Below are 21,797 nucleotides of genomic sequence, written 5' to 3' on the forward strand. Positions count from 1 at the left end.
TTTGACTTATTAATCTTCCTACCCACCACCGGAGTCATCCTACACGCCACCATCCTTTGCTGTTGAGCTCCACTCTGCCTTACAACTACTTTACTTTCAGTAACCTCCTTCAGATTACAATGTCTGCACAAAATATAATCCACCTGCGTGCTTCTACTGCTGCACATGGTCACTTTATGTTCCTTCCTCTTCTGGAGAAAAGTGTTCACTATTGCCATTAACTTCCCTTTTGTAAATTCCACCACCATCTGTCCCTCCAAGTTCCTTTCCTGGATGCTGTACTTCACTTCACTTCTTCATCACCTGTTTCCTTCACCAACATGTTGCAATCTGCACCATTCACAACTCTCTCTGTGTCTGGGATGCTCAGAAGTAGTTAATCTAATTCCTTTCAGAATTTCTCTTTCAACACTAAGTCACAACCTACCTGTGAGGAATAGCCTCTAATCACATTATACAAATTATACAAAACACCCTCAATTCCAAGTTTCAGTCTCATCACTCGATCTGATACTCTATTCACTTCCAAGGCATTCTTAGCCAGGTCTTCCTTTAAAATAACCTGTGCTCCATTTCTCTTCCCATTTACTACATGGTAAAATAATTTAAAACATGCCCTTAAACTTTTAGCCTTACTACATTTCAACCTGCTCTCTTGGATGCACAATATATCAACCTTTCTCCTAATCATTTTGTCAACCAAATTCGTCTTCGACCCACAGCAGCGAAATTTCAACCGATGCAGCGCGGGTGTTGTTAACCCAGGCCACAACCAATCCGGTATGGAGTTCTTTAGATAAACACATTTGTTTGGCAGAGTTTTAAACTGGATACCCTTCCTGATGCAACCCTCTGCATTTATCTAGGCTTGTGACCGGCCCACAGATTGCACTGTGTGGTGCCCTCATAGGACTGCATTTAGATGAAACCAGTAGAAAAACAATTAACTTACAGTGTATCCAAGTCATTGTCTTTATACATCCAGACATTTGTGGAAACTATTCCCAGTTCTTCTTTCCCAGTTCTACGATTATCATGTATCCATTTTCCGTACCGCTGTGAGGAAGCCCGAGTACCCGGAGAACACCAAGCAGGCAGTAAGAGAACATGCAAAGACCATGTGGGCGAGGCTGAAAATTGAACACGTTCGTCAGATTTGTGAGGCAGATGTGCTAACCATTTGCCGACATCCCGCCCATTATGACCGAGCCATCCATTTTCTGAGCCCCTCATCCTCATTGGTGTCGTGGGAGTGCTGAAGTATATCCCAGCTGTCATCGGGCAGGAAGCAGGGTACACCCTGAACTGGTTGCCAGCCAATTGCAGGGACAACAGTTGCAAATTTACACGTACGGCCAATTTTCCAGTCTTCAATTAAATGCATGTGTTGGGGATCTGGGAGGAAACTGAGCTTTTCCTATCATAGTCCCAACATTCTATGTTTCTAAACTCAATGGTAGGCCCTGTGCATTCCTCTTCTGCCAATTAATCCACTTTCCTCATTTTCTTTGTCTTTAACCCACAGCAGCGAAATTTCAACCGATGCCCTGCAAGTGGCCACAACCGATCCGGTATGGAATTCTTTAGATAAACACATTTGTTTTAAGCTGGATGCCCTTTCTGACGCAACCCTCTGCATTTATCTGGCTTGGGACTGACCCACAGATTGCACTTGTGGTGCCCTCATAGGGCTGCATTTAGGTGAAACCAATCGAAAAGCAATTAACTTACAGTGTATCCAAGTCATTGTCTTTATACATCCAGAAATTTGTGGAAACTATTCCCAGTTCTTCTTTGGTACCATCCAGACCGACAAAGACCAAGAAAGAACCCATGCCATGGCGCACCATACTCAGCAATGACTGGATCTCTGCTCACAGAGCACCAACAGCAAAGTAACAAAAACATAAATTCAACGACACAGATCCGTCGAATACTGTGTGTGGGTGTATGAATCACCTGATTTTTGTTGTATGTGCTGTGGCAGAAACTTCTGGAAAGTGTTGAAGATTCCAGCATTGGAAATGACAGCAGGAGCCAGGATTTTCATCTCCTCTTGGCCTTTCAACACAGTCACTCCTGTTACAAATAATGAATTCCCATAAAACTCAAACATGAACAAAGAGCATACATAATAGGCAAACTGCAAAGGAACTATGTAGCATGGTGGCGCAGCTGTAAAGCGTTGGCCTCACAGTTCTGAGGACCAGGGTTCAAATTCGGGCACCCCTTGTGGAGTGTGCATGTTCTCCCCATGCCTCCGTGTGTTTTCTCTGGTCACTCCGGTTTCCTCCCACATCCGCAAAACACGCATTAATGGGAGACCTCGTTGTGATTGTGAGTGAGTGTTGTCTGTCTCCATGTACCCTGCAACCCTGGCAACCTGTTCAGAGCATACCATGCCTCCTGCCAAATGACAGCTAAGATAGTCTCCAGCACTCCTTTGACCCTCGTGAGGGCAAGCGGCTCAGAAAATGGATGGATGGATATATATATATGTAGACAGAGAGAGAGAGAGAGAGAGGAGAGAGAGAGAGAGAGAGAGAGAGAGAGTCATCAAATTCTGGATGGCAAAGAGGTTTCTCATTTTTTTTCCCACCAACAAATACATATTAGTGAGTTGTCGTCCACTGGTCCACTCACCAGGTTAAGCCTCGTGATTTCCTTCAAGGTTGTTACATCACCAATTCCACAAATGGCGATGGTCTCACCCCTGTTGACATTGTCATTGTGCATTGACACGGGTGCTATTCACACTAATCTAATACAGTGTGAAATACTTTAATGCATGCTTTTATTTCCAGTCGGATTGACAATTGGAATGGCCAACTTTCTGGTCTTCCCCCAAAAAACAGTATCATCACTATTTCTTTTAATTCCAACTATCCATTCATCATGTGAAACGCTTATCCTCACCAGGGGTCATAGGCATGCTTGAGCCTATCCCAGCTATCTTTCGGTGAGAGAGGGCTGGTACAACCTGAACTGGCCGCCAGCCATTTGCAGGCCACAAATATACAACAATTCACACTAAAATTCACACCTACGAGTGATTTAGAGTCTTCAGTTAACCTACCATCCTTCTTTTGGGGATGTGTGAGGAAACTGGAGTACCGGGAGAAAACCCACAAAGGCACGGGAAGAACATGCAAACTCCCCACAGCCGAGGCCAGATTCCAATCCAGGTCCTCAGAACCATGGGGCAGATGTGTTAACCAGTCTTCACCATGCTGTCCTATTCCTCTTCCTCTTCTTATTGTTACTATTATCATGTATCCATTTTCCGTACCGCTGTGAGGATGATACATTGTGATTTCTGGACTTTTCTTTTTAGAATATCTCTCTCACAGTGGACATGCACCTATGATGAAAATTTCAGACCCCCCGATGAGAACTTATATAGCAGGGTGTTTAAATACTCATTTTCTTCACTGTAAGCTTGTTCTTTTTCTGACAATAACAAAGGTACAGTGAGTCCTCAGTCTACAACTGAGATCCATTCCCACAGTAGTGACTTAACTTGAATTTCGAGTTAAATCGGATTTCACATTTAAAGTCAAATATTACGATGACCGCTGGGATTGGCTTCAATATTCCCTGACTCTCCTCGGAAAATGGGTTGGTTTGGGTACTTCGTATAAAAAAGTAAAATACATTAAAATAAAAAATACAAGATGCTTCACTTACTATTAGGGAAGGGAGGCTGGGATGGTGAAGAATGAAGAGAGGCTACGTTTGGTTATTGCTAAGGAAGCAAGTGCAGGTAGCCCTTGCTTGCGGTAAATTCCTCCTGAGCATCCTTGCCTTTCTGCTCTTTCAAAGTTAGGAAAATTTGCTATGCCTTTTCCCTGAATGAACATTAGACTGATATTGAGCCTATGTTGATTCTGATCCTCGATCCATAAGGTAAGTATTCTACTTTCCATCGCTACAATGATCGTAGAACATTGTTTTTTTTTCTTCACAAAAAAAGTTGCTTTGTGATCACTATACCTCACAGCGATGAAACCCTTCACGTGGGCTAAAATACGAGCTTTGTCCTTAATAATAATTACCACGCTCGCCCAAGTCTTTATGTCCATCATGTCCGTCTGTGTTGTAAGATAAGCTTACACATTTCACAGAGGCCTGTGAAATGTATCACCTCATGTGTCATAAATCTCTTTTAATAACTCTGTTACTGTGCAAAGATGCGTGTGTGTACTGTTTGTCTATGGGAAATTTAAGAGCTCAAAGTGACTGCAAATTTATGATAGCTGTTTTCTTGTAAGCTTAAGAGCTCAAAGTGACTGCAAATTTGTGATAGCTGCATTCTTGTGGGTTTTTGTAACAGGAAGAACTGTGTCTAATCAGAGGACACCCGGCCTTGAGAAGATTAACTGTCTCTGCAAAACAACTTTACTTGTCTTGTGAAACCTGCTCTCCCCCACCCAATGTGTGAAGCTCAATAAAATGTGTGGTTTTGGGAGGGCTCGGAGAGAGTCTTACGTGCGGGCGTGAAGAATATGTTCTTCTCTCCCCGAACCCTCCCTAAACTGCAGTTTGGTAAAAAACAACTCTGCCTCTGTCTCATCATTTTATCCTGGTGCCGGAGCCTCTGGGTCCACATTGAGCGAGAAGTCCGTGCTTTGGACCTAACAGTGTTAATCCTTTCTCCGATTAAAAAAAAAATAATAATATTAAGCTTCATTTCCATGGTCATTGCTTTTCTTTCGGCTGGACCAGTATTGCTAAAAAAAAAAAATACAAAACAAAAAAACAGCTTTCTTCTTTTGGGGCATAATGTGTAAAAAGGTGGGAGAAAAGGGCAAATAAACTCCCAGGGTACAAACACAGATAAGCAATATGCATGCCCTAAGCAGAAACACTATGGTGCTGGGGCCATAATTGCAGACAAACTCGGGTGTCATAAAGTTTAAACATTTTAGGTCGAGATCATCTTAACCCGAGAACTCCCTATAGAATTGTGCCTCACTGTCTCGTGAGCGCCACCATGTCTGCGCCCAATAATAGGGTACACCTTATATATGTGTTAAATGCTGAAATTGCACTCGCAACTGAGACTGTACATTTTGATACGATGCGTCTTATGGTCACGAAAATACGGTATTATTAATATGGAACTCATCAGAGGTATAAGAGGCAAAAACAAAAAAAACCAACACTCTTTCTTAGAAGGACGCAAAAAACATACATTCCAGGAAAAGTCTCGTTGTTTCCTCACCACAAGCTTTGCCCTGCTTGTTTAGCAGAATACGTTGCACTGGTGCCCTGACCAAGACAGCACCCCCTGTCTGCTGAATGACAGGGATGATGTGAAAGGCAAACTCACTTGCACCTCCTCGTGGATAGTATGCACCACGTTTGTAATGGTGAATCAGGAGTGCATTGATGAGAAAGCTAGACTGTTTAGGGGGCACACCTTCAAGAAAAGAACAAAGAAAAAAGTGAATACATTAAATTCATGTGTTTGCTTGATCTAATAGACTACTGTATTTAAAACATTGTGAATACCCAGTACCATAGAAAAGATAGGCAGATAATGCCTGAAGGTCCTTGTTTTCTGTTAGGTGGGACATTATTTCAGAATGGTTTGTGGTTGCTAGCCGGAAAACTGTGGATATGCGATCTAATAGACCAGTCCAAACCAGGAACTTGACCAGCCAAAAAGGAATGATCTTCAAGCAGGCAATATATGGTGTCCGTTTTGAGGCTATCTGCAAGAGAAGATATTGGCCATATTTATATTGAGCTATTTCTTGATTTCGTTTTGAAGAAAACATCAATCAATCAACGACTTAAACAATATGCACCAGTAGCTTTGACAAAAAGAGTCTACAATTTTTCCTGGATTAGTTTTATTACATTTTCTTTAAGGAGGGTGAGTTACAATTTTTAGGAAAAGACCAATGTATGACTATAAAAAATTTCAATAGTTTTTCATGCTCAAAACTTCTTTTCATTTCGGCTTGTCCAGTTAGGGGTCGCCACATCTTTTTCCATTCAAGCCCATCTCGTGCATCTTCCTCTCTAACACCAACTGCCCTCATGTCTTCCCTCTCAAAATCCATCAAAATTTTCTGTCACACCTACGGCACACCTCACCATTGTTCTGCTGCAGTCATACATGTCCTGTACTATTCTAACATATTTCTCCGCCACGCCAGTACCACAGTTCCTCTCTTGGTACCCTGTCATAGGTTTTCTCTAAGTCTACAAAGACACAAAGTAGCTCCTTCTGACCATCTCTGTACTTTTCCACTAGCATCCTCAAGGGAAATAATGCATCTGTGGTACGCATCTGTGCTTGCAGATACTTATTTCTGTCCCGAGTCTAGCCTCCATTACTTTTTCCCATAACTTCATGCTGTGGCTCATCCGCTTTATTTTTCCATCGCTTCCACAGCTCTTAGTTCTTAAAAATGGAAACTAGCACTCTTTTTCTCCATTCTTCAGGCATCTTTTCGCCTGCTAGTATTCAGTTGAATAAGTTAGTCAAAAACTACACAGCCAACCACCAGATTGCTTCCAGGCTTCCACAAGTTCGTCATCAGGACCAACTCCCTTTCCAATTTTCATCCTTTGTAGTGCCTACTTCCCCCTGACTAATCATTGCCACTTCCTGGTCCTTCACACTTGCCTAATCTACTCTTTCTTCTCTCTGTTTCTTCATTTATCAACTTCTATTCTTTCCATCTATTTAGAACACTGCTGGCACCAGTCAACACATTTCCATCCCTACCCTTAAATCACCCTTCCCTGCTGCACATCCGTCTGTCTCTATCCTTCTGTCTGGCAAACCTTGAGAGATCCTTTTCTCCTTCTTTTGTGTCCAACCTGGTGTATATGTCATCATATGCCTCTTGTTTAGCCTTCGCCATGTCTATCTTTGCCCTACTTCCCATCTCAATGTATTCCTTTAACCTCTCCTCAATCTTCTCAGTGTCCCACTTCTTTGCTAATCTCTCTCCTCGTATGACTTCCTCTATTTTTGGGGTTCCACCACCAAGTCTCCTTTTCCCTTTGCCTACCGGAAGACACACCAAGTACTCTCCCACCTGTCTCTCTGATCACTTTGGCTGTAGTTGTCCAATTTTACAGGAGCGCCTCCTGGCCATCGAGAGCCTGTCTCTGTCATGATCCTGCCGCTCCAGCCTGGGCTGTGCGGGTGTCCGCGCGGTTGCTCTGATTGGGAGGTGCACAGCTGCGCCTCATGCAGCCCGATTATGCTGTGTATTTATATGACCCCGATGACGACTGGCCGGCGCCAGTTCGTTGAGCTTCATGTCCCGGTCCAGCACTCTCGTATCCCTGATCGACAACCTGTGTGTACCGACCTTGGCCCGTTCTCCGACCAACCTTGTAAGCCTGACTCCTTTGATTCTTCTGCCTGCCTTGATCGTTCTCCTGTGTACCGACTACTGCCTGCCCGCTCACCTGCTCTCGCACGTCAAATGTGAGTGACTGCAGTATGGTATTCTCTAGATGTATGCTCATATTTGTTTGGCACAATTTTACGCAGGATGCCCTTCCTGACACAACTCTCTGCATTTATCCGGTGTTGGGACCGACCTACAGATTGCACTGGCTTATCCCCCCATAGGGCTGCATTTCAAAACATGCAGAGTGTCTGGAAAAATATCTGCACCCAAGCAGCAAGGCTGAAAACCAACATTGAATGATCCTGGCCGTCAATCCCTTAGGTAGAATTGTATTAAAATCAGCAACATTGTGTTTAGGATATCATCACGTGGACTCAAGAACACTTCAGAAAACCATTGTCGATTCACACCATTTGCTGTTGTACAAACTACAAATGAAAGTTTAAAAGCGATCAAATAAAGTGAAATACATCTCAATATCACCCAGAAATGCCGCAAGTTTCTTTGGACCTGAGCTCATCTAAGATGGAATAACACTAAGTGAAGAAGTGTGTTGGGTTCTGAGGAGGACCATCAAGATTTTTATCGGCACAAAAGTTCAAAATACAGCATTTGTCATGGTGTGAGGATGTGTTCATATTCTGTGAAAACAGTAATCCCTCGTTTTCCACGGTTTATTGGGACGAGAACCAACCGCGAAAAGTGAAAAACTGTGAAGTAGTGGGGGATGTATGTTTGTGTGAGTACCAGAACTATTGTGCTATTGTACAGTATTGTACTTTGCATATTTGAGACAAAAAGAGGTATTATGTCAAATCTAAAATAAAACCTTACAAATAAATAATGTTGAAAATATGTAATATGAATATAAAACATTTACTGTATTATATTATTGTATAGTTACCATTCAACACCTGAAGATGTAATTTTCTTTTTTGTGTGTGGGGGTACCAGAATGTTTCAAATTTGTCAATAGTACAGCATTTACACTTTGAATACTTGAGACAAAAATTACAACGGTACAAGTGTCTAGTTAAACAAAAAGAACAAAACATTTTTATTGCAGTACAGAGAGTGACAAAATAAACACGTGATGCCTTCTGCTATAGAGCGCAGAAATGTCATGAACAAGGCCTGGCCACTGCCAAGAGGGGCCTGGCCAGACCATTGCTCCGGGCGGTCCCACCTCTGACACCTGTCACAGCCGTTTCACATCTATCCAGCCATCCATTTTCTTCACCACGTATCCTCATGAGGGTCGCGGGGAGTGCTGGAGCCTATCCCAGCTGTGAACGGGGAGGAGGCGGGGTACACCCTGAACTGGTTGCCAGCCGATCGCAGGGCGCATAGAGACAAACAGCCGCACTCACAATCACACCTCGGGGCAATTTAGAGTGTCCAATTAATGTTGCATGCTTTTGGAATGTGGGAGGAAACCGAGGTGCCCGGATGAAACCCACACTGGCACGGGTAGAACATGCAAACTCCACACAGTGGGGTCAGGGATTGAACCCAGGACCTCAGAACTGTGAGGCCAACGCTTTACCATCTGATCCACGGTGCCGCCGCTGCTTCACATTTGGACTGTAATTAGACAGGCATTTAAGTTGGAGTTTTTGTCACTGGCATTTGCCAGTTCGTTGAGTATGCTTCACCGCATCCAGGGTTACTTTGCTACTGTGCCCTACCGTTTTTGTGCCTGTGCCTTGTCGGATTGCTCCACCGTGTTTGACCTTACTTTGGAATAAAACCACAATTAACACCATGCCTTCGTCTCCGAGTCCTGCATTTGGGTCCGCCCCCGCACCGCTGGATCATGACAAGAATGTTTCCGATGTTGTTCTTGTGACAACCCCTCCGTCTCACTGTTGTGACGTTCCCCTAGCCCACCAATGTGCCTTTATTCGTTGCATTGCATTTTTTAAGCACATATAGCATTACCCATTAAAACCAAAACAAGACAGAAAATATGAGACAACTATCTCCAATTAATCCAACAGTGCTGACGGTGTAACTGAGGTTTTTATATTTGTGAAAAACATGGTGTTGTTTTTCCTTCTGCTTCAGAATTCCCCTTTATGAGGACATAACCCCGTCAATACATATGTTAAACTCGACAGCTTGTACCATTTTGTCGCATGCTTCTGAAGGCGTAACACTTTTGAAAATTTTCAAACCAACCTTTACTTTCCGAAAAGGCTCGGCCTAGGGTGAATGCCTCCTTGCAGCTTGAGGTTTGTCAACACTTTCTTCAGTCTCTTCATCATCGTCACCGGGCCATTTTTCTGCAATCCGTCTTTCACAAAGCGAATGCAGCTTCCATTTCGAACAATCCTCTTTTCTGGAGTCACCACACATTTCGCTTCCTTATTAAAAATTATTGAAGTGGTTTTAGGGATGTTTACCACACCCTTCTATGTGTAGTGCATCGCTGATTCATTCACGCCATAATGGCACCACAAAAGTGTAACTTCTGTTGTCTTTGATCATATCCAAAAGTTTTACTTTTTCACCGATTGTCATCATCTTCCTCTTCCGCTTGTGTGCTTTGGAGGGAGCTTTAACATCAGCATAGTGCTTTGGCGGCATTGTGAACTAAAGAGGTTATTGTGCATGCAGTCAACAGCGTAAAAAATGGCAGATAGGAAGGACAAGGGAGAGGGTGGAACAGAAGTTGCTGGGTGAGGCTTCGATGATGGTCAGCCAATCATCTCACGAGATAAATCCACACATGCTGTCATTCGTCGATGTTGCGCCAGGGAGCAATCACTTACCTTGTATCAATTCGTCTACCATACATTAATACCATACTGTATTTTGATCTGGCTTTTTTGGGGGGTGGGGAGGGGAGGGCACATACAAAAAAACATGAGTGAATCCACAATCGGTGAAGTGTGAAGTAGGGAGGGATTACTGTACACCATCAATACAGAAATGTAAATTCAGGTTTTGAGCAACATATCCTGCCTTCTTAGCAACATCTTTTCAGGGACATCCAGAGTTATTTTAGTAAAACTATGCCAAGCCACATTCTGCAAGTTTTACAACAGTCCGACTTTAAAAAAAAAAAAAAAATTGTAAAGTATTAAAATATTTAACTGTCCTGCCAGCAGTCCAGCCCTGTCTCCCTTTGAAAATGCGTACCACATTATGATACACAAATACGACAACGGAGACACCGGACTGTCTCGCGACTGAAGCTGTTCATCAGTTCAGAATGGGAAAGAATTCTACCTCCAGAGCTTCAACAATTAGTGTCCTCAGTTCCCAGACAGTTATTGCAGATTATTAAAAGGAAATGTGATGTAAATCAATGGTGATCAATACCCTGTTTTGGCTTCTTGGGAATGTGCTGAAGGCATCAAATTGAAAATGTGAAAATAATTGCAAAATAACATTTATCAGTTTGAACATTAAATATCTTGTATTTGTAATGTATTCAGTTGACTATAGGTTGTAAAGAATTTGCAAGTCATTCTAATCTGTTTTTTTAATCTATGATTTACATAAGGTCCCATTTTTATTAGAATTGGGGTTTGTATTTAATATTTATGTAATGTCAATCATTTCAATATCTTTGCCTGTTGACTGAACATATTCAAATCCGTCCACAGTTATCCCCTCCTACTCTACCTTCATTAATCTGAAGAACTCATCAATTGCGCCCTCCTCGCCAGGAAACTGCTTCTTTAGGTGAGCTGCCATTTCATTCTTCCCTGCATGTATATAATATTCCCTAAAAAGTAAAGGTGAAATAAATCTATGAAATCTGTGAAAGATGAAATATATATGCTATATACCAAAATTAAATAAACAACCAAATTAATCAAGCAATCAAGAAATAAATAGATAAATAAAATACCTGTGTTTTCCAGGCTGGCCCAAAACTAATGTATCAAAGTGTTGCTCAAGCATTGTAAACTGCAGCTGGCCCTCTGTGATCTGATCCAGGGCAACCCGAAGCAGGCTGTTCTCATGAAGCTGTCCAAGATAATGAATGCCTGTTTGAAACAATTATTAATTAGATTCAGAAGCCAGTATGACAGTGTCACAACACTGCACATCTAATGTTGAATCTGTTATTGTCAAGCATTTAAAATTACTTAAAGGCCACCAATCATTTTACTCAGCAAGAAAAAAAAAAAACATTGGTATTGGCAACAAAGCCATGGGCCTCACAAAACCTCAGTATATAGTTGATGGGTTTGATGAGATTTACATATGGATGTGAAAATTTAAGTAAATAATGTAAAAAGTCGCTGTCTAAAAGGTACATATCGTTTATAGATCCTCTGTGCGTGTAAATTGCATCCAGTTAAACAATTTCAGAGTGCTCATGATTTTAAATTCGATTTGCTACAGGGTAATCAATATGTGAATCTTCTTCTTCTTTTCCTTTCGGCTTGTCCCGTTAGGGGTCGCCACAGCGTGTCATCTTTTGCCATCTTAGCCTATCTCCTGCATCTTCCTCTCGAACCCCAACTGCCCTCATGTCTTCCCTCACCACATCCATAAACCTTCTCTTTGGTCTTCCTCTCGCCCTTTTGCCTGGGAGCTCCATCCTCAGCATCCTTCTACCAATATACTCACTCTCTCGCCTCTGAACATGTCCAAACCATCGAAGTCTGCTCTCTCGAATCTTGTCTCCAAAACATCCAGCTTTGGCTGTCCCTCTAATGAGCTCATTTCTAATCCTATCCAACCTGGTCACTCCGAGCGAGAACCTCAACATCTTCATTTCTGCCACCTCCAGTTCAGCTTCCTGTTGTTTCTTCAGTGCCACCGTCTCTAATCCGTACATCATGGCCGGCCTCACCACTGTTTTGTAAACTTTGCCCTTCATCCTAGCAGACACTCTTCTGTCACATAACACACCAGACACCTTTCGCCAGCTGTTCCAACCTGCTTGGACCCGTTTCTTCACTTCCTGACCACACTCTCCATTGCTCTGTATTGTTGACCCCAAGTATTTGAAGTCGTCCACCCTCGCTATCTCTTCTCCCTGTAGCCTCATTCTTCCCCCTCTACTTTTCTCATTCACGCACATATATTCTGTTTTACTTCGGCTAATCTTCATTCCTCTCCTTTCCAGTGCATGTCTCCATCTTTCCAATTGTTCCTCTGCGTGCTCCCTGCTTTCACTGCATATGACAATATCATCTGCGAACATCATGGTCCAAGGGGATTCCAGTCTAACCTCATCTGTCAGCCTATCCATTACCACTGCAAACAGGAAGGGGCTCAGAGCTGATCCCTGATGCAGTCCCACCTCCACCTTAAATTCCTCTGTCACACCTAAGGCACACCTCACCATTGTTCTGCTGCCATCATACATGTCCTGTACTATTTTAACATACTTCTCTGCCACACCAGACTTACGCATGCAGTACCACAGTTCCTCTCTTGGTACTCTGTCATAGGCTTTCTCTAGATCCACAAAGACACAATGTAGCTCCTTCTGACCTTCTCTGTACTTTTCCACGAGCATCCTCAAGGCAAATAATGCATCTGTGGTACTCTTTCTAGGCATGAAACCATACTGTTGCTCGCAGATACTTACTTCTGTCCTGAGTCTAGCCTCCACTACTCTTTCCCATAACTTCAAATCAATATGTGAATATTTTCCAAATATAATATTTTAATCCCAAAAAATGATTTACCATTATTCTCTTCGGTCCGCTTGAGATCAAACACAGAAGGAATTCCATCAAGTGCTCTGTAGTGAATGTTAGTACTCAGGACTCACTGAATTGCCTATAACATCCTGTTTATCATTCTCGCTTTTACTTTGTAGGTACCATGTCCCAAATTGGTTGAGATCTTAAGAGGTCGTTTTCTCATTTTCCACTCACCGCCCCCAAACCTGGTGTACTTACATAGTGTGTTTCTGAATCTATTACAAGCCCATGGATATTGAAACTTTGAGGAAAAGATATTTGAGGAATTAACTTACCCACATCAAACTCAAATCCCTTGTTTTGGAAAGTGTGAGTGCAGCCACCAGCCTGATCGTGTTGCTCCAAAACAAGAACTTTCTTTCCAGCCTTAGACAACAAAGCTGCAGCTGTCAAACCGCCCATACCGCTGCCAATAACGACAGCATCCAGAGCATGTGGAACCCGATCCATCCGGAATCCTGCATGTTTCACAGGTTACAGTATGATAAATGCTGTGAAGATGGCTGCAGGAATACATTTTTGGAGTGTATTTATCCAGGACTACAATCAGACTTCCCAACCTTAATTTATTGTGTAAAGAGTAATGTAAACATTGTTGCACATACACTCTGTGAATTTCACACACACCTTGAGCTGGTTGCCATCCAATCGCAGGGCACATAGAGACAAACACTAGCACTCACAATCACACCTAGGGGCAATTTAGAGTACAGTAGTATGCCGCACAGGGAGCGCTGGGATTGAACCTGGGTCCTCAGAACTGTGAGGCCAACGCTATCCAGCTGCACCACCGTGCTGCCTATATCCATCCATCCATCCATCCATCCATCCATCCATCCATCCATCCATCCATCCATCCATCCATCCATCCATCCATCCATCCTCTTAGCTGCTTTTCCTCAGAAGGGTCACGGGGAGTGTTGGAGGCTATCCCAGCTGTCAATGGGGAGGAGGCTGGGTACACCCTGAACTGGTTGCCACGCAATCGCAGGGCACATCGAGACAAACAGCCGTACGCACAATCACACCTAGGGGGAATTTAGAGTGTCCAATTCATGTTGCATGTTTTTGGGATGTGGGAGGAAACTGCAGTGCCCAGAGAGAGAGAGGGAGAGAGAGAGAGAGAGAGTGAGAGAGAGAGAGAGAGAGAGAGAGAGAGAGAGAGAGAAGAGAGAGAGAGAGAGAGAGAGAGATAGATAGATAGATAGATATAAAAAGATTTCCCAAGCTTTAAACATCTCAATGAGCACTGTGCAAGCAATCATATTGAAATGGAAGGAGTATCAGACCACCGCAAAGCTACCAAGACCCGGTCGTCCCTCTAAACTTTCACCTCGAACAAAGAGACGACTGATTAGAGATCCAGCCAAGAGGCCCATGATCAATCTGGATGAACCGCAGAGCTCTACAGCTCAGGTGCAAGAGTCTGTCCATAGGACAACAACCAGTCGTACACTGCACAAATCTGGCCTTTATGGAAGAGTGGCAGGAAGAAAGCCGTTTCTCAAAGATATCCAGAAAAACTCTCTCTTAAAGTTTGCCACAAGCAACCTGGGAGACACAGCAAACCTGTGGAAGAAGGTGCTCTGGTCAGATGAAACCAACATCGAACGTTTTGGCCACAATGCAAAATGATATGTTTTGCGTAAAAGCAACACAGCTCATCCCCCTGAACCCACTATCCCCACTGTCAAACATGGTGGTGGCAGCCTCATGGTTTTGGCCTGCTTTTCTTCAGCAAGGACTGGGAAGATGGTTAAAATTGATGGGAAGATGAATGGAGCCAAACACAGGACCATACTGAAAGAAAAGCTGTTGGAGTCTGAAAAAGACCTGAGACTGCGACGGATATTTATCTTCCAAAAGGACAATGATCCAAAACATAAAGCCAAATCTACAATGGAATGGTTAACAAATAAACATTTCCACGTATTAGAATGGCCAAGTCAAAGTCCAGACTTGAATCCATTCGAGAATCTGTGGGCAGAGCTGAAAACTGCTGTTCACAAATGCTCTCCATCCAACCTCAATTTGCATAGAAGAATGGGCAAGAATTTCAGTCTCGTGATGTGCAAAACTGATAGACACACCCCAAGCTACTTGCGGCTGTAATTGCAGCAAAAGGTGGCGCAATAAAGTATTGATGCAAGGGGGCCGAATAATATTGCACGCCCCACATTTCCAGTTTTTATTTGTTAAAAAAGTTTTGATTATCAAATGAATTTCGTTCCACTTCACGATTGTGTCCCACTTGGTGTTGATTCTTGACCAAAAAATGAACATTTTATGTCTTTATGTTTGAAGCCTGAAATGTAGTGAATGGTTGAAAGTTCAAGGGGGCCGGATACTTTCATAAGGCACTGTAATTATTTACCATTCTTGCTTGATGTACAACTTTATGGGGTTTAGCGCTAGTTCTTGATTGCGGGATTTAGATTAGGGGATGTCGTCAATCCTTGCCACTGGTTGTGTATGAAGCTCTTTGACACTTTTTGATTTAACAAACAGTGTGGGATCACCATTGTCATATTATGCACTTCATAATTTGGCACACATTTTCAGTGGAAAACAGGTCAGGACTGCGGACATACCAGTTGACTACTCGCACTTTTACTAAGGAGCCACACTGTTGTAATCCATGCAGAATGTGATGCACATTGTCTGTCTGAAATAAGAAGGGACAGCCCTGAAAAAGACCTTGCTTGGATGGCAGCACGTTCCTCCAAAACATATCATTATATTAATAGTGTCTTCACAAATGTTGATGTCCATTTGGAATGGAGAAGGATGGGATTTGAAATGAACACAGCACATTTTCACACTTTTTGCATCAGTCCATCTCAAATGAGCTCAGGCACAGAGAAGTCGGTAGTTTTTCTGGATGTCGCTGACACAGTATAATGGCTTTCGGTTTGCATGGTTGAATTTTTACTTGCATTTGTAGACGTAGTCTCAAACTGTTAACTAATATTGGTTTTCTGAAGTGTTTCTGAGGTCCCATACAATATTATTTAAACAATGATGCCAGTTTTTAATGCAAAAAAGCCTGACAGATCGAATGTCATCTGCATTTAATGTTGATTTTCGGACTTGCTGCTGACGGGCATACAATTCTCCAGATTGTCTGAATCTTTTGAAATTATGTACCACAGATTACGAAATCCTGGAATGCCTTGCAATTATACATTGAGAAACAATGCTCTTAAAATGTTTGACTATATGCTGAAACAAAACCTGCAATACAAAGATGCTCCTTTTCTCCCTAATAATGTCATGTCAGTCATACGACATGGGGTATGACCCAAATACAGGAGTCTGAGGCAGGGACATGATGTTGAGGGTGGTTTTATTCCAGGCAGAGGTCATACACAGATAAGCAGTCCAAAAAAGGCAGAGGCACAAAAACATGTGGTAACAGGCAACGTACAAAAATATGAAAACAAGGTTGGATTACTACTAGGCAAAAAATGACAACGAAGCAAAAAACACAAGAGGCTCGCATACTCAGACTACTGCAGTCTCATGCACAACGAACTGGCAACTGAAAATCACAAACACAAGGCTTATATGCCTGGCCTAATGAGTGTCAATACAGTGCAGCTGTGGAGCTGCTGCCGGAGGCAGCTGCGCCCATGACAATAGCACTGGCCATGTCTCTGACAGAGACAAAGTTAGAGAGAGCAGACTTCAAGAGTCTGGACAGGAAGAGTGAGTATATTGGTAGCGCTGCTAGGCAAAAGAGCGAGGGGAAGACCAAAGAGAAGGTTGATGGATATTGTGAGGGAAGACAAGAGGGGTGTTGGTGTTCGAGCAGAAGATGCAAGGGATAGCCTTTCATGGAAAAAGACGACACGATATGGCGACCCATAACGGGACAAGTCTAAAGGAAAAGAAAAAGAATCACAATCCTGCAGTTAACGTCTGGTGTGAGTTTAGTGGGAATGAAGACGACCCTCTTAGGACTTTGTCTACTGCTCTATAACAATTGCTGGTTACATCACGAATGGCACAAAAGCAGGGGTCCGATGAAGTCATAAATCATAAACACATGCTGCATCTTGCAGTTTATAATCTGTACCAGTACTCCGGCGAGCAGGGAGGACAGCACGCACAACTGATGTGCTCGTGCACGGCTTTGTTGACATGAGGGTACCCAATAAGTCGTTTTGTATTTGTTAAATAGTAGTCTGTAATTTTGTTTTGTTAAAAGATGGCTGGCGGCACGGAGAACAAGTGGCTAGTGCGTCTGCCTCACAGTTCTGAGGACCTGTGTTCATCTCCTGGTCCCACCTGTGTGGCATTTGCATTTTCACCCCATTCCTGTGTGTGGTTTCTCCGGGGCCTCTGGTTTCCTCTCACATCCCCAAAACATGCAGGGCAGGTTAATTGAAGACTCTAAGTTGCCCGCAGGTGTAAATATGTGCTCATAGTTGTTTGTGTATATGTGCCCCATGATTGGCTGGCAACCAGTTCAACGTGTATACAGCCACTTGCCCAAACATAGCTGGGACCCTGGTGAGTATAAGCAGAATGGAAGATGAATGAATAAATGGATTATTAAATATTGGTGTGTGTTGGAAATTTTAGTGGATTTATCCTATTAAATTGTGTTGAATAGAAATGATCTGATTTAGGAAAAAAAAAAAAAACGCTTGGTGCTGATGCTTGGGCAGATCTGTCTGGAATGGACTGGCTGGATGGGAGATGTCCCGAAACTCCCATCTGACACCTTTCTCGTGCCCCTGCATTAATCCAAATAAATACCAGAAAACTAAAGCATCTATCTAGATATTTTATTTTTGTGGTTCAATTCTGTCTTTGTCAGACAATTGCAACTTTATTTTTTACGTCAATCGCTGTCGTATATATGATCAAGCAGGAAGCTGTTTTATTCAGAACTTCGAAAATAATTATTATTGACATTAAAAAATAAAAACTTAATCAGGTCCAGTCTTATTTATACAGGTGCAAAATTTCAATTAAATAAATTATCATCTTAATTTTCTTAGATGCATTTATTTCCTGATGCTGCTATCATGCAGTAGATGAAAGGAACAATTATTTGAACTCTGACTTATTTGTTAAGGGCCTCCCTTTAATAACATTATGAATCATATACACTATTCAACAGATCCAATGTACATTGAAAGAGTAGACAATAAACAGTACCTTTTATTTACTGTACATCAGCAAATGTTAGAAAATATGTCTCTTACCTCTTTTGAGCCTGTCATCCCTCTTTTTGTCGTCATTCACCAAGGGTCCTGGTGGTCTAAGGCATGTCTCACTAAAAACCTTGTAGCGTTGCCCAATGGTCAGCAATATGACAAGACCCAAGACAAACAACAGAATGCTCAATATAGAAAAGAGCAACCACCACATTGTAGTTGAGAGCTATGCACACTAAAGCTTACTGAAAACACAAATAAAGAAATGATGGAAACTTGAGGGGGAAAAGGGAGCAGCAATGAGGCGGAGTCTAGGTATAGTATGAAGTAAATGATTTTAAAAGGACTGACTTAGCCATGAATACGCCATTCATTAGTAAGGAATGTTATGGGGGAAGTATAGGGAAAGAGAGATGGCATTTAAGAAGAAGAGAGGATATTAAATGAAGTAACTCCTGATGTTTTTGGAATTATAGTCCGACAAAGAAAATGAAAGACATCACATTATCTGCGCCATGCACATGAGACTCAGAGAAAACAGAAAGTTAGTTCATAAACTCTTCATCAGTGTGAAGTCACACAAAAAAGTAAAACCGTTTCTAATTTAGTGGTCATTGTTGAAGTACCTTAGGGCATTTTCTTAGTGAAAATTAAACTGTGACTTCGAATTTAATTCTTGTTAACAAGGACCCTTTATAGATGTGATAGCGATAGACGTCTGGTGATTTCGTCCTAAATTAATCTGGATGATTTTTCCCCCCTTTTTTTTCCTCCATTCCAAAAGTCATGAGGCTCAAAATGTCAAATGCCATTTTGTAAAATATCTTGGGAGTTACACATTGAATAATATTGTTTGGAAGAACGGGCACGGTGACACAGCTGTAGAGTGTTGGGCTTAAAGTTCTGAGGACCGGGGTTCAAATCACGGCCCCACCTGTGTGGAGTTTGCATTTTCTCCCATGCCTGCGTGGGTTTTCTCTGGCCACTCTGGTTTCCTCCCACATCCCCAAAACATGCATTAATTGGAGAGTCTAAATTTCCCCTAGGTGTGATTGTGAGTGTGACTGTTGTCTGTCTCCATGTGGTCTGCGATTGGTTGGCAACGAGTTCGGGGTATACCCGGCATCCGGCCCGATGACAACTGGGAGTGGCTCCAGGACTCCTGCGACCCTCGTGAGGATAAGTGATGAAGAAAATGGATGGCTGGATGGATGTGAAACAGCTGTGACAGGTGTCAGAGGTGGGACCGCCCAGGTCCCTCTTGGCAGTGGCCAGGCCTTGTTCATGACATTTCTGTGCTCTATAGCGGAAGGCATCATGTGTTTATTTTGTCACTTTCTGTACTGCAATAAAAATTTAGTTTTATTCTTTTTGTTTAACTAGACACTTGTACCATTGCAATTTTTGTCTCTATTCAAAGTATAAATGCTGTACTGTTGACAATTTTTTTTTTTCAGATTTTTGCAAGAAATGTCATAGCACAAACTGGGTTAAAATATCCCTTTTACCATGAAGGAATACTATAAGAAATTAAATCTTAAGAAAGACATTAAGGTCTAAGAAGTAAGTCAGGGGTGGTGAACCCACAGCTCTCGAGTTACTCGTGGCTCTTTGCTTGTTTTCATGCGGCTCTCATGAAGAAACCAAAGCATGTCGAAGTTCTGTTTTTTTAATGTGCGTTTGCGAGCGTGCTTCGCTTGCATTTATTACGGTATTTGCGTCAGCGCTTTGCTTGAGTTTATTACAGTTATGTGTGGGCGTGTGTGTCGATGTGTGAGTGAGAAGGGATTATGCAGGTATGTGCAGCGCGAAGATGAGAAGGAAAAAAAGCACGGGGCAGGTGTGAGTGAAAAAGGTAAGGACACAATGTGTGCAGAGGAGCCAATAAAGTCATTCGAGCAGCAAATCAGTGCTGCGTGGCTTTATTGTTCCTGTCACCCAGCTCAGTTGCGCAACAAGAGAAGGTAGTTAAACCAGAGGAGGATGACCTCGGCCCTCTGCCCCATGTATCTCCCAACCACGGTCAGGTGACTGTAGCAGAAAGGTTAACACGGTATTTTGGCAAAACTCGCACACGCATTGAAAATAACTTGAAGTTTCCCACCCTGATTGTCATTTTGGGAGAAAATAATTTGTCAATTTCACTCTCAAAATAGTGGGGAAAATGTAGAGTTAAATGAAAATATGTGAATGAAAAGGACTTTTTTTAATTGACCAAGAGAGCTCATATTTTTTTGTGGAGCACAAGGCAAGCCTTTTGTGTCAGACTGTCACGTCCCATCGGAACGAGAGTAGGACCTAAATGCAGGAACTCGGAAGACGCAAGGTAGTTCAAGAAGAGACACGTTTATTATATGCAGAGGTAGGGGATCGAGCAGGCAGTCCGGTGCAGCAGCGGTAGTTGGGACGTCGGGCGAAGAGAGCAGATGAGTGGACAGGCAGGAGTTGGTACACAGGGGAACAATCAACGCAGGCAGAAGTATCAAAGGAGTCAGGCTTACAAGGTTGGTCGGAGAACGGACGAAGGTCGATACACACAGGTTCAATCAGGAATACCGGAGCACACGAACGGGACATGAAGATCAGTCGAACTGGCCCCTGCCAGTTGTCATCACGGTCATATAAATCCACAGCATAATCAGGCTCCATGAGGCGCAGGTGTGCACCTTCCAATCAGCGCACCTGCGCGGACACCCGCACAGCTCGTGCTGAAGCAGCAGGATCATGACACAGACTAGACTCTATCATATATCAGAGCTGCAAGTCTTCACTTCAGCTCACTCCACGTGAACATTGACCTGGAATTTCCAAGAGAACTGTCATGTACCGTCGGTGCGGGGGAGGACCCAAATGCAGGACTCGGTGACCATGACGTTATTTCCAGTAGGTTTTATTGCAGCAGTTTCTGCACGCGGCAATACAGTGTAACTCACTAACTCAAAGTACACTCACAAACTCGGAGCACAAAAAAATAAACGAACTGGTGAATGACAGTGACCAAAACTCCAATTTAAATACATCATCTAATTACAGTCCCAATGTGAAACAGCTGTGAGCGGTGACAGGTGTCACTGGCCAGGGCAGTGGCCACGCCCCTCTTGGCCGTGGTCTAGCCTGGCTCATGACAAGAACTAAAGTTCGTAGTCACAAGTTAATCCATTCATCCATCCATCCATCCATTTTTTAGCTGCTTATCCTCACGAGGGTCACGGGAGTGCTGGAGACTATCCCAGCTGTCAACGGGCAGGAGGCAGGGTACACCTTGAACTGGTTGCCATCCAATCACAGAGCATAGAGACAAACAGCCACACTCACACCAAGGGTCAATTTAGAGTGTCCAATTAGTGTTGCTTGTTTTTGGGATGTGGGAGGAAACCAGAGTGCCCAGATAAAACCCACAGAGGCACGGCGAGAACATGCAATCTCCACATAGGGGGGTCCGGGAATGAACCTGGGACATCAGAACTGTGAGGCCAACACTTTACATCTGACCCACCATGCTGCCCCACAAGTTAATCACTGAAAAATCACACTGAAAAGCAGAGGCAATTTTAAAAACAAGTAATGAA

At 43.0% G+C, this 21,797-nt stretch overlaps 1 protein-coding gene across 2 annotated transcripts in view; it reads right to left on the reverse strand.

Annotated features, from left to right (window-relative positions):
- Positions 1-18,463, reverse strand: part of LOC133514540 (all-trans-retinol 13,14-reductase-like) — a 47,163-nt gene extending 28,700 nt beyond the window's left edge. Inside the window, exons 1-8 of one of the 2 annotated variants that reach the window (XM_061846320.1) lie at positions 18,277-18,463; positions 13,336-13,518; positions 11,245-11,383; positions 11,016-11,118; positions 5,522-5,717; positions 5,225-5,422; positions 1,960-2,061; positions 1,732-1,870 (exon numbers count right to left, since the gene is read on the reverse strand). In XM_061846320.1, the coding sequence (XP_061702304.1) occupies positions 1,732-1,870; positions 1,960-2,061; positions 5,225-5,422; positions 5,522-5,717; positions 11,016-11,118; positions 11,245-11,383; positions 13,336-13,518; positions 18,277-18,442 (1,226 nt within the window). In that variant the 5' untranslated portion in view covers positions 18,443-18,463. Of the gene's footprint in view, positions 1-1,731; positions 1,871-1,959; positions 2,080-5,224; positions 5,423-5,521; positions 5,718-11,015; positions 11,119-11,244; positions 11,384-13,335; positions 13,519-18,276 lie in introns of both variants that reach the window. The other variant, XM_061846319.1, reaches the window with a different exon arrangement.
- Between the last annotated feature and the right edge of the window lie 3,334 nt (positions 18,464-21,797).

Source organism: Syngnathoides biaculeatus, chromosome 16, assembly GCF_019802595.1.
Source record: "Syngnathoides biaculeatus isolate LvHL_M chromosome 16, ASM1980259v1, whole genome shotgun sequence".
NCBI lineage: Eukaryota > Metazoa > Chordata > Actinopteri > Syngnathiformes > Syngnathidae > Syngnathoides > Syngnathoides biaculeatus.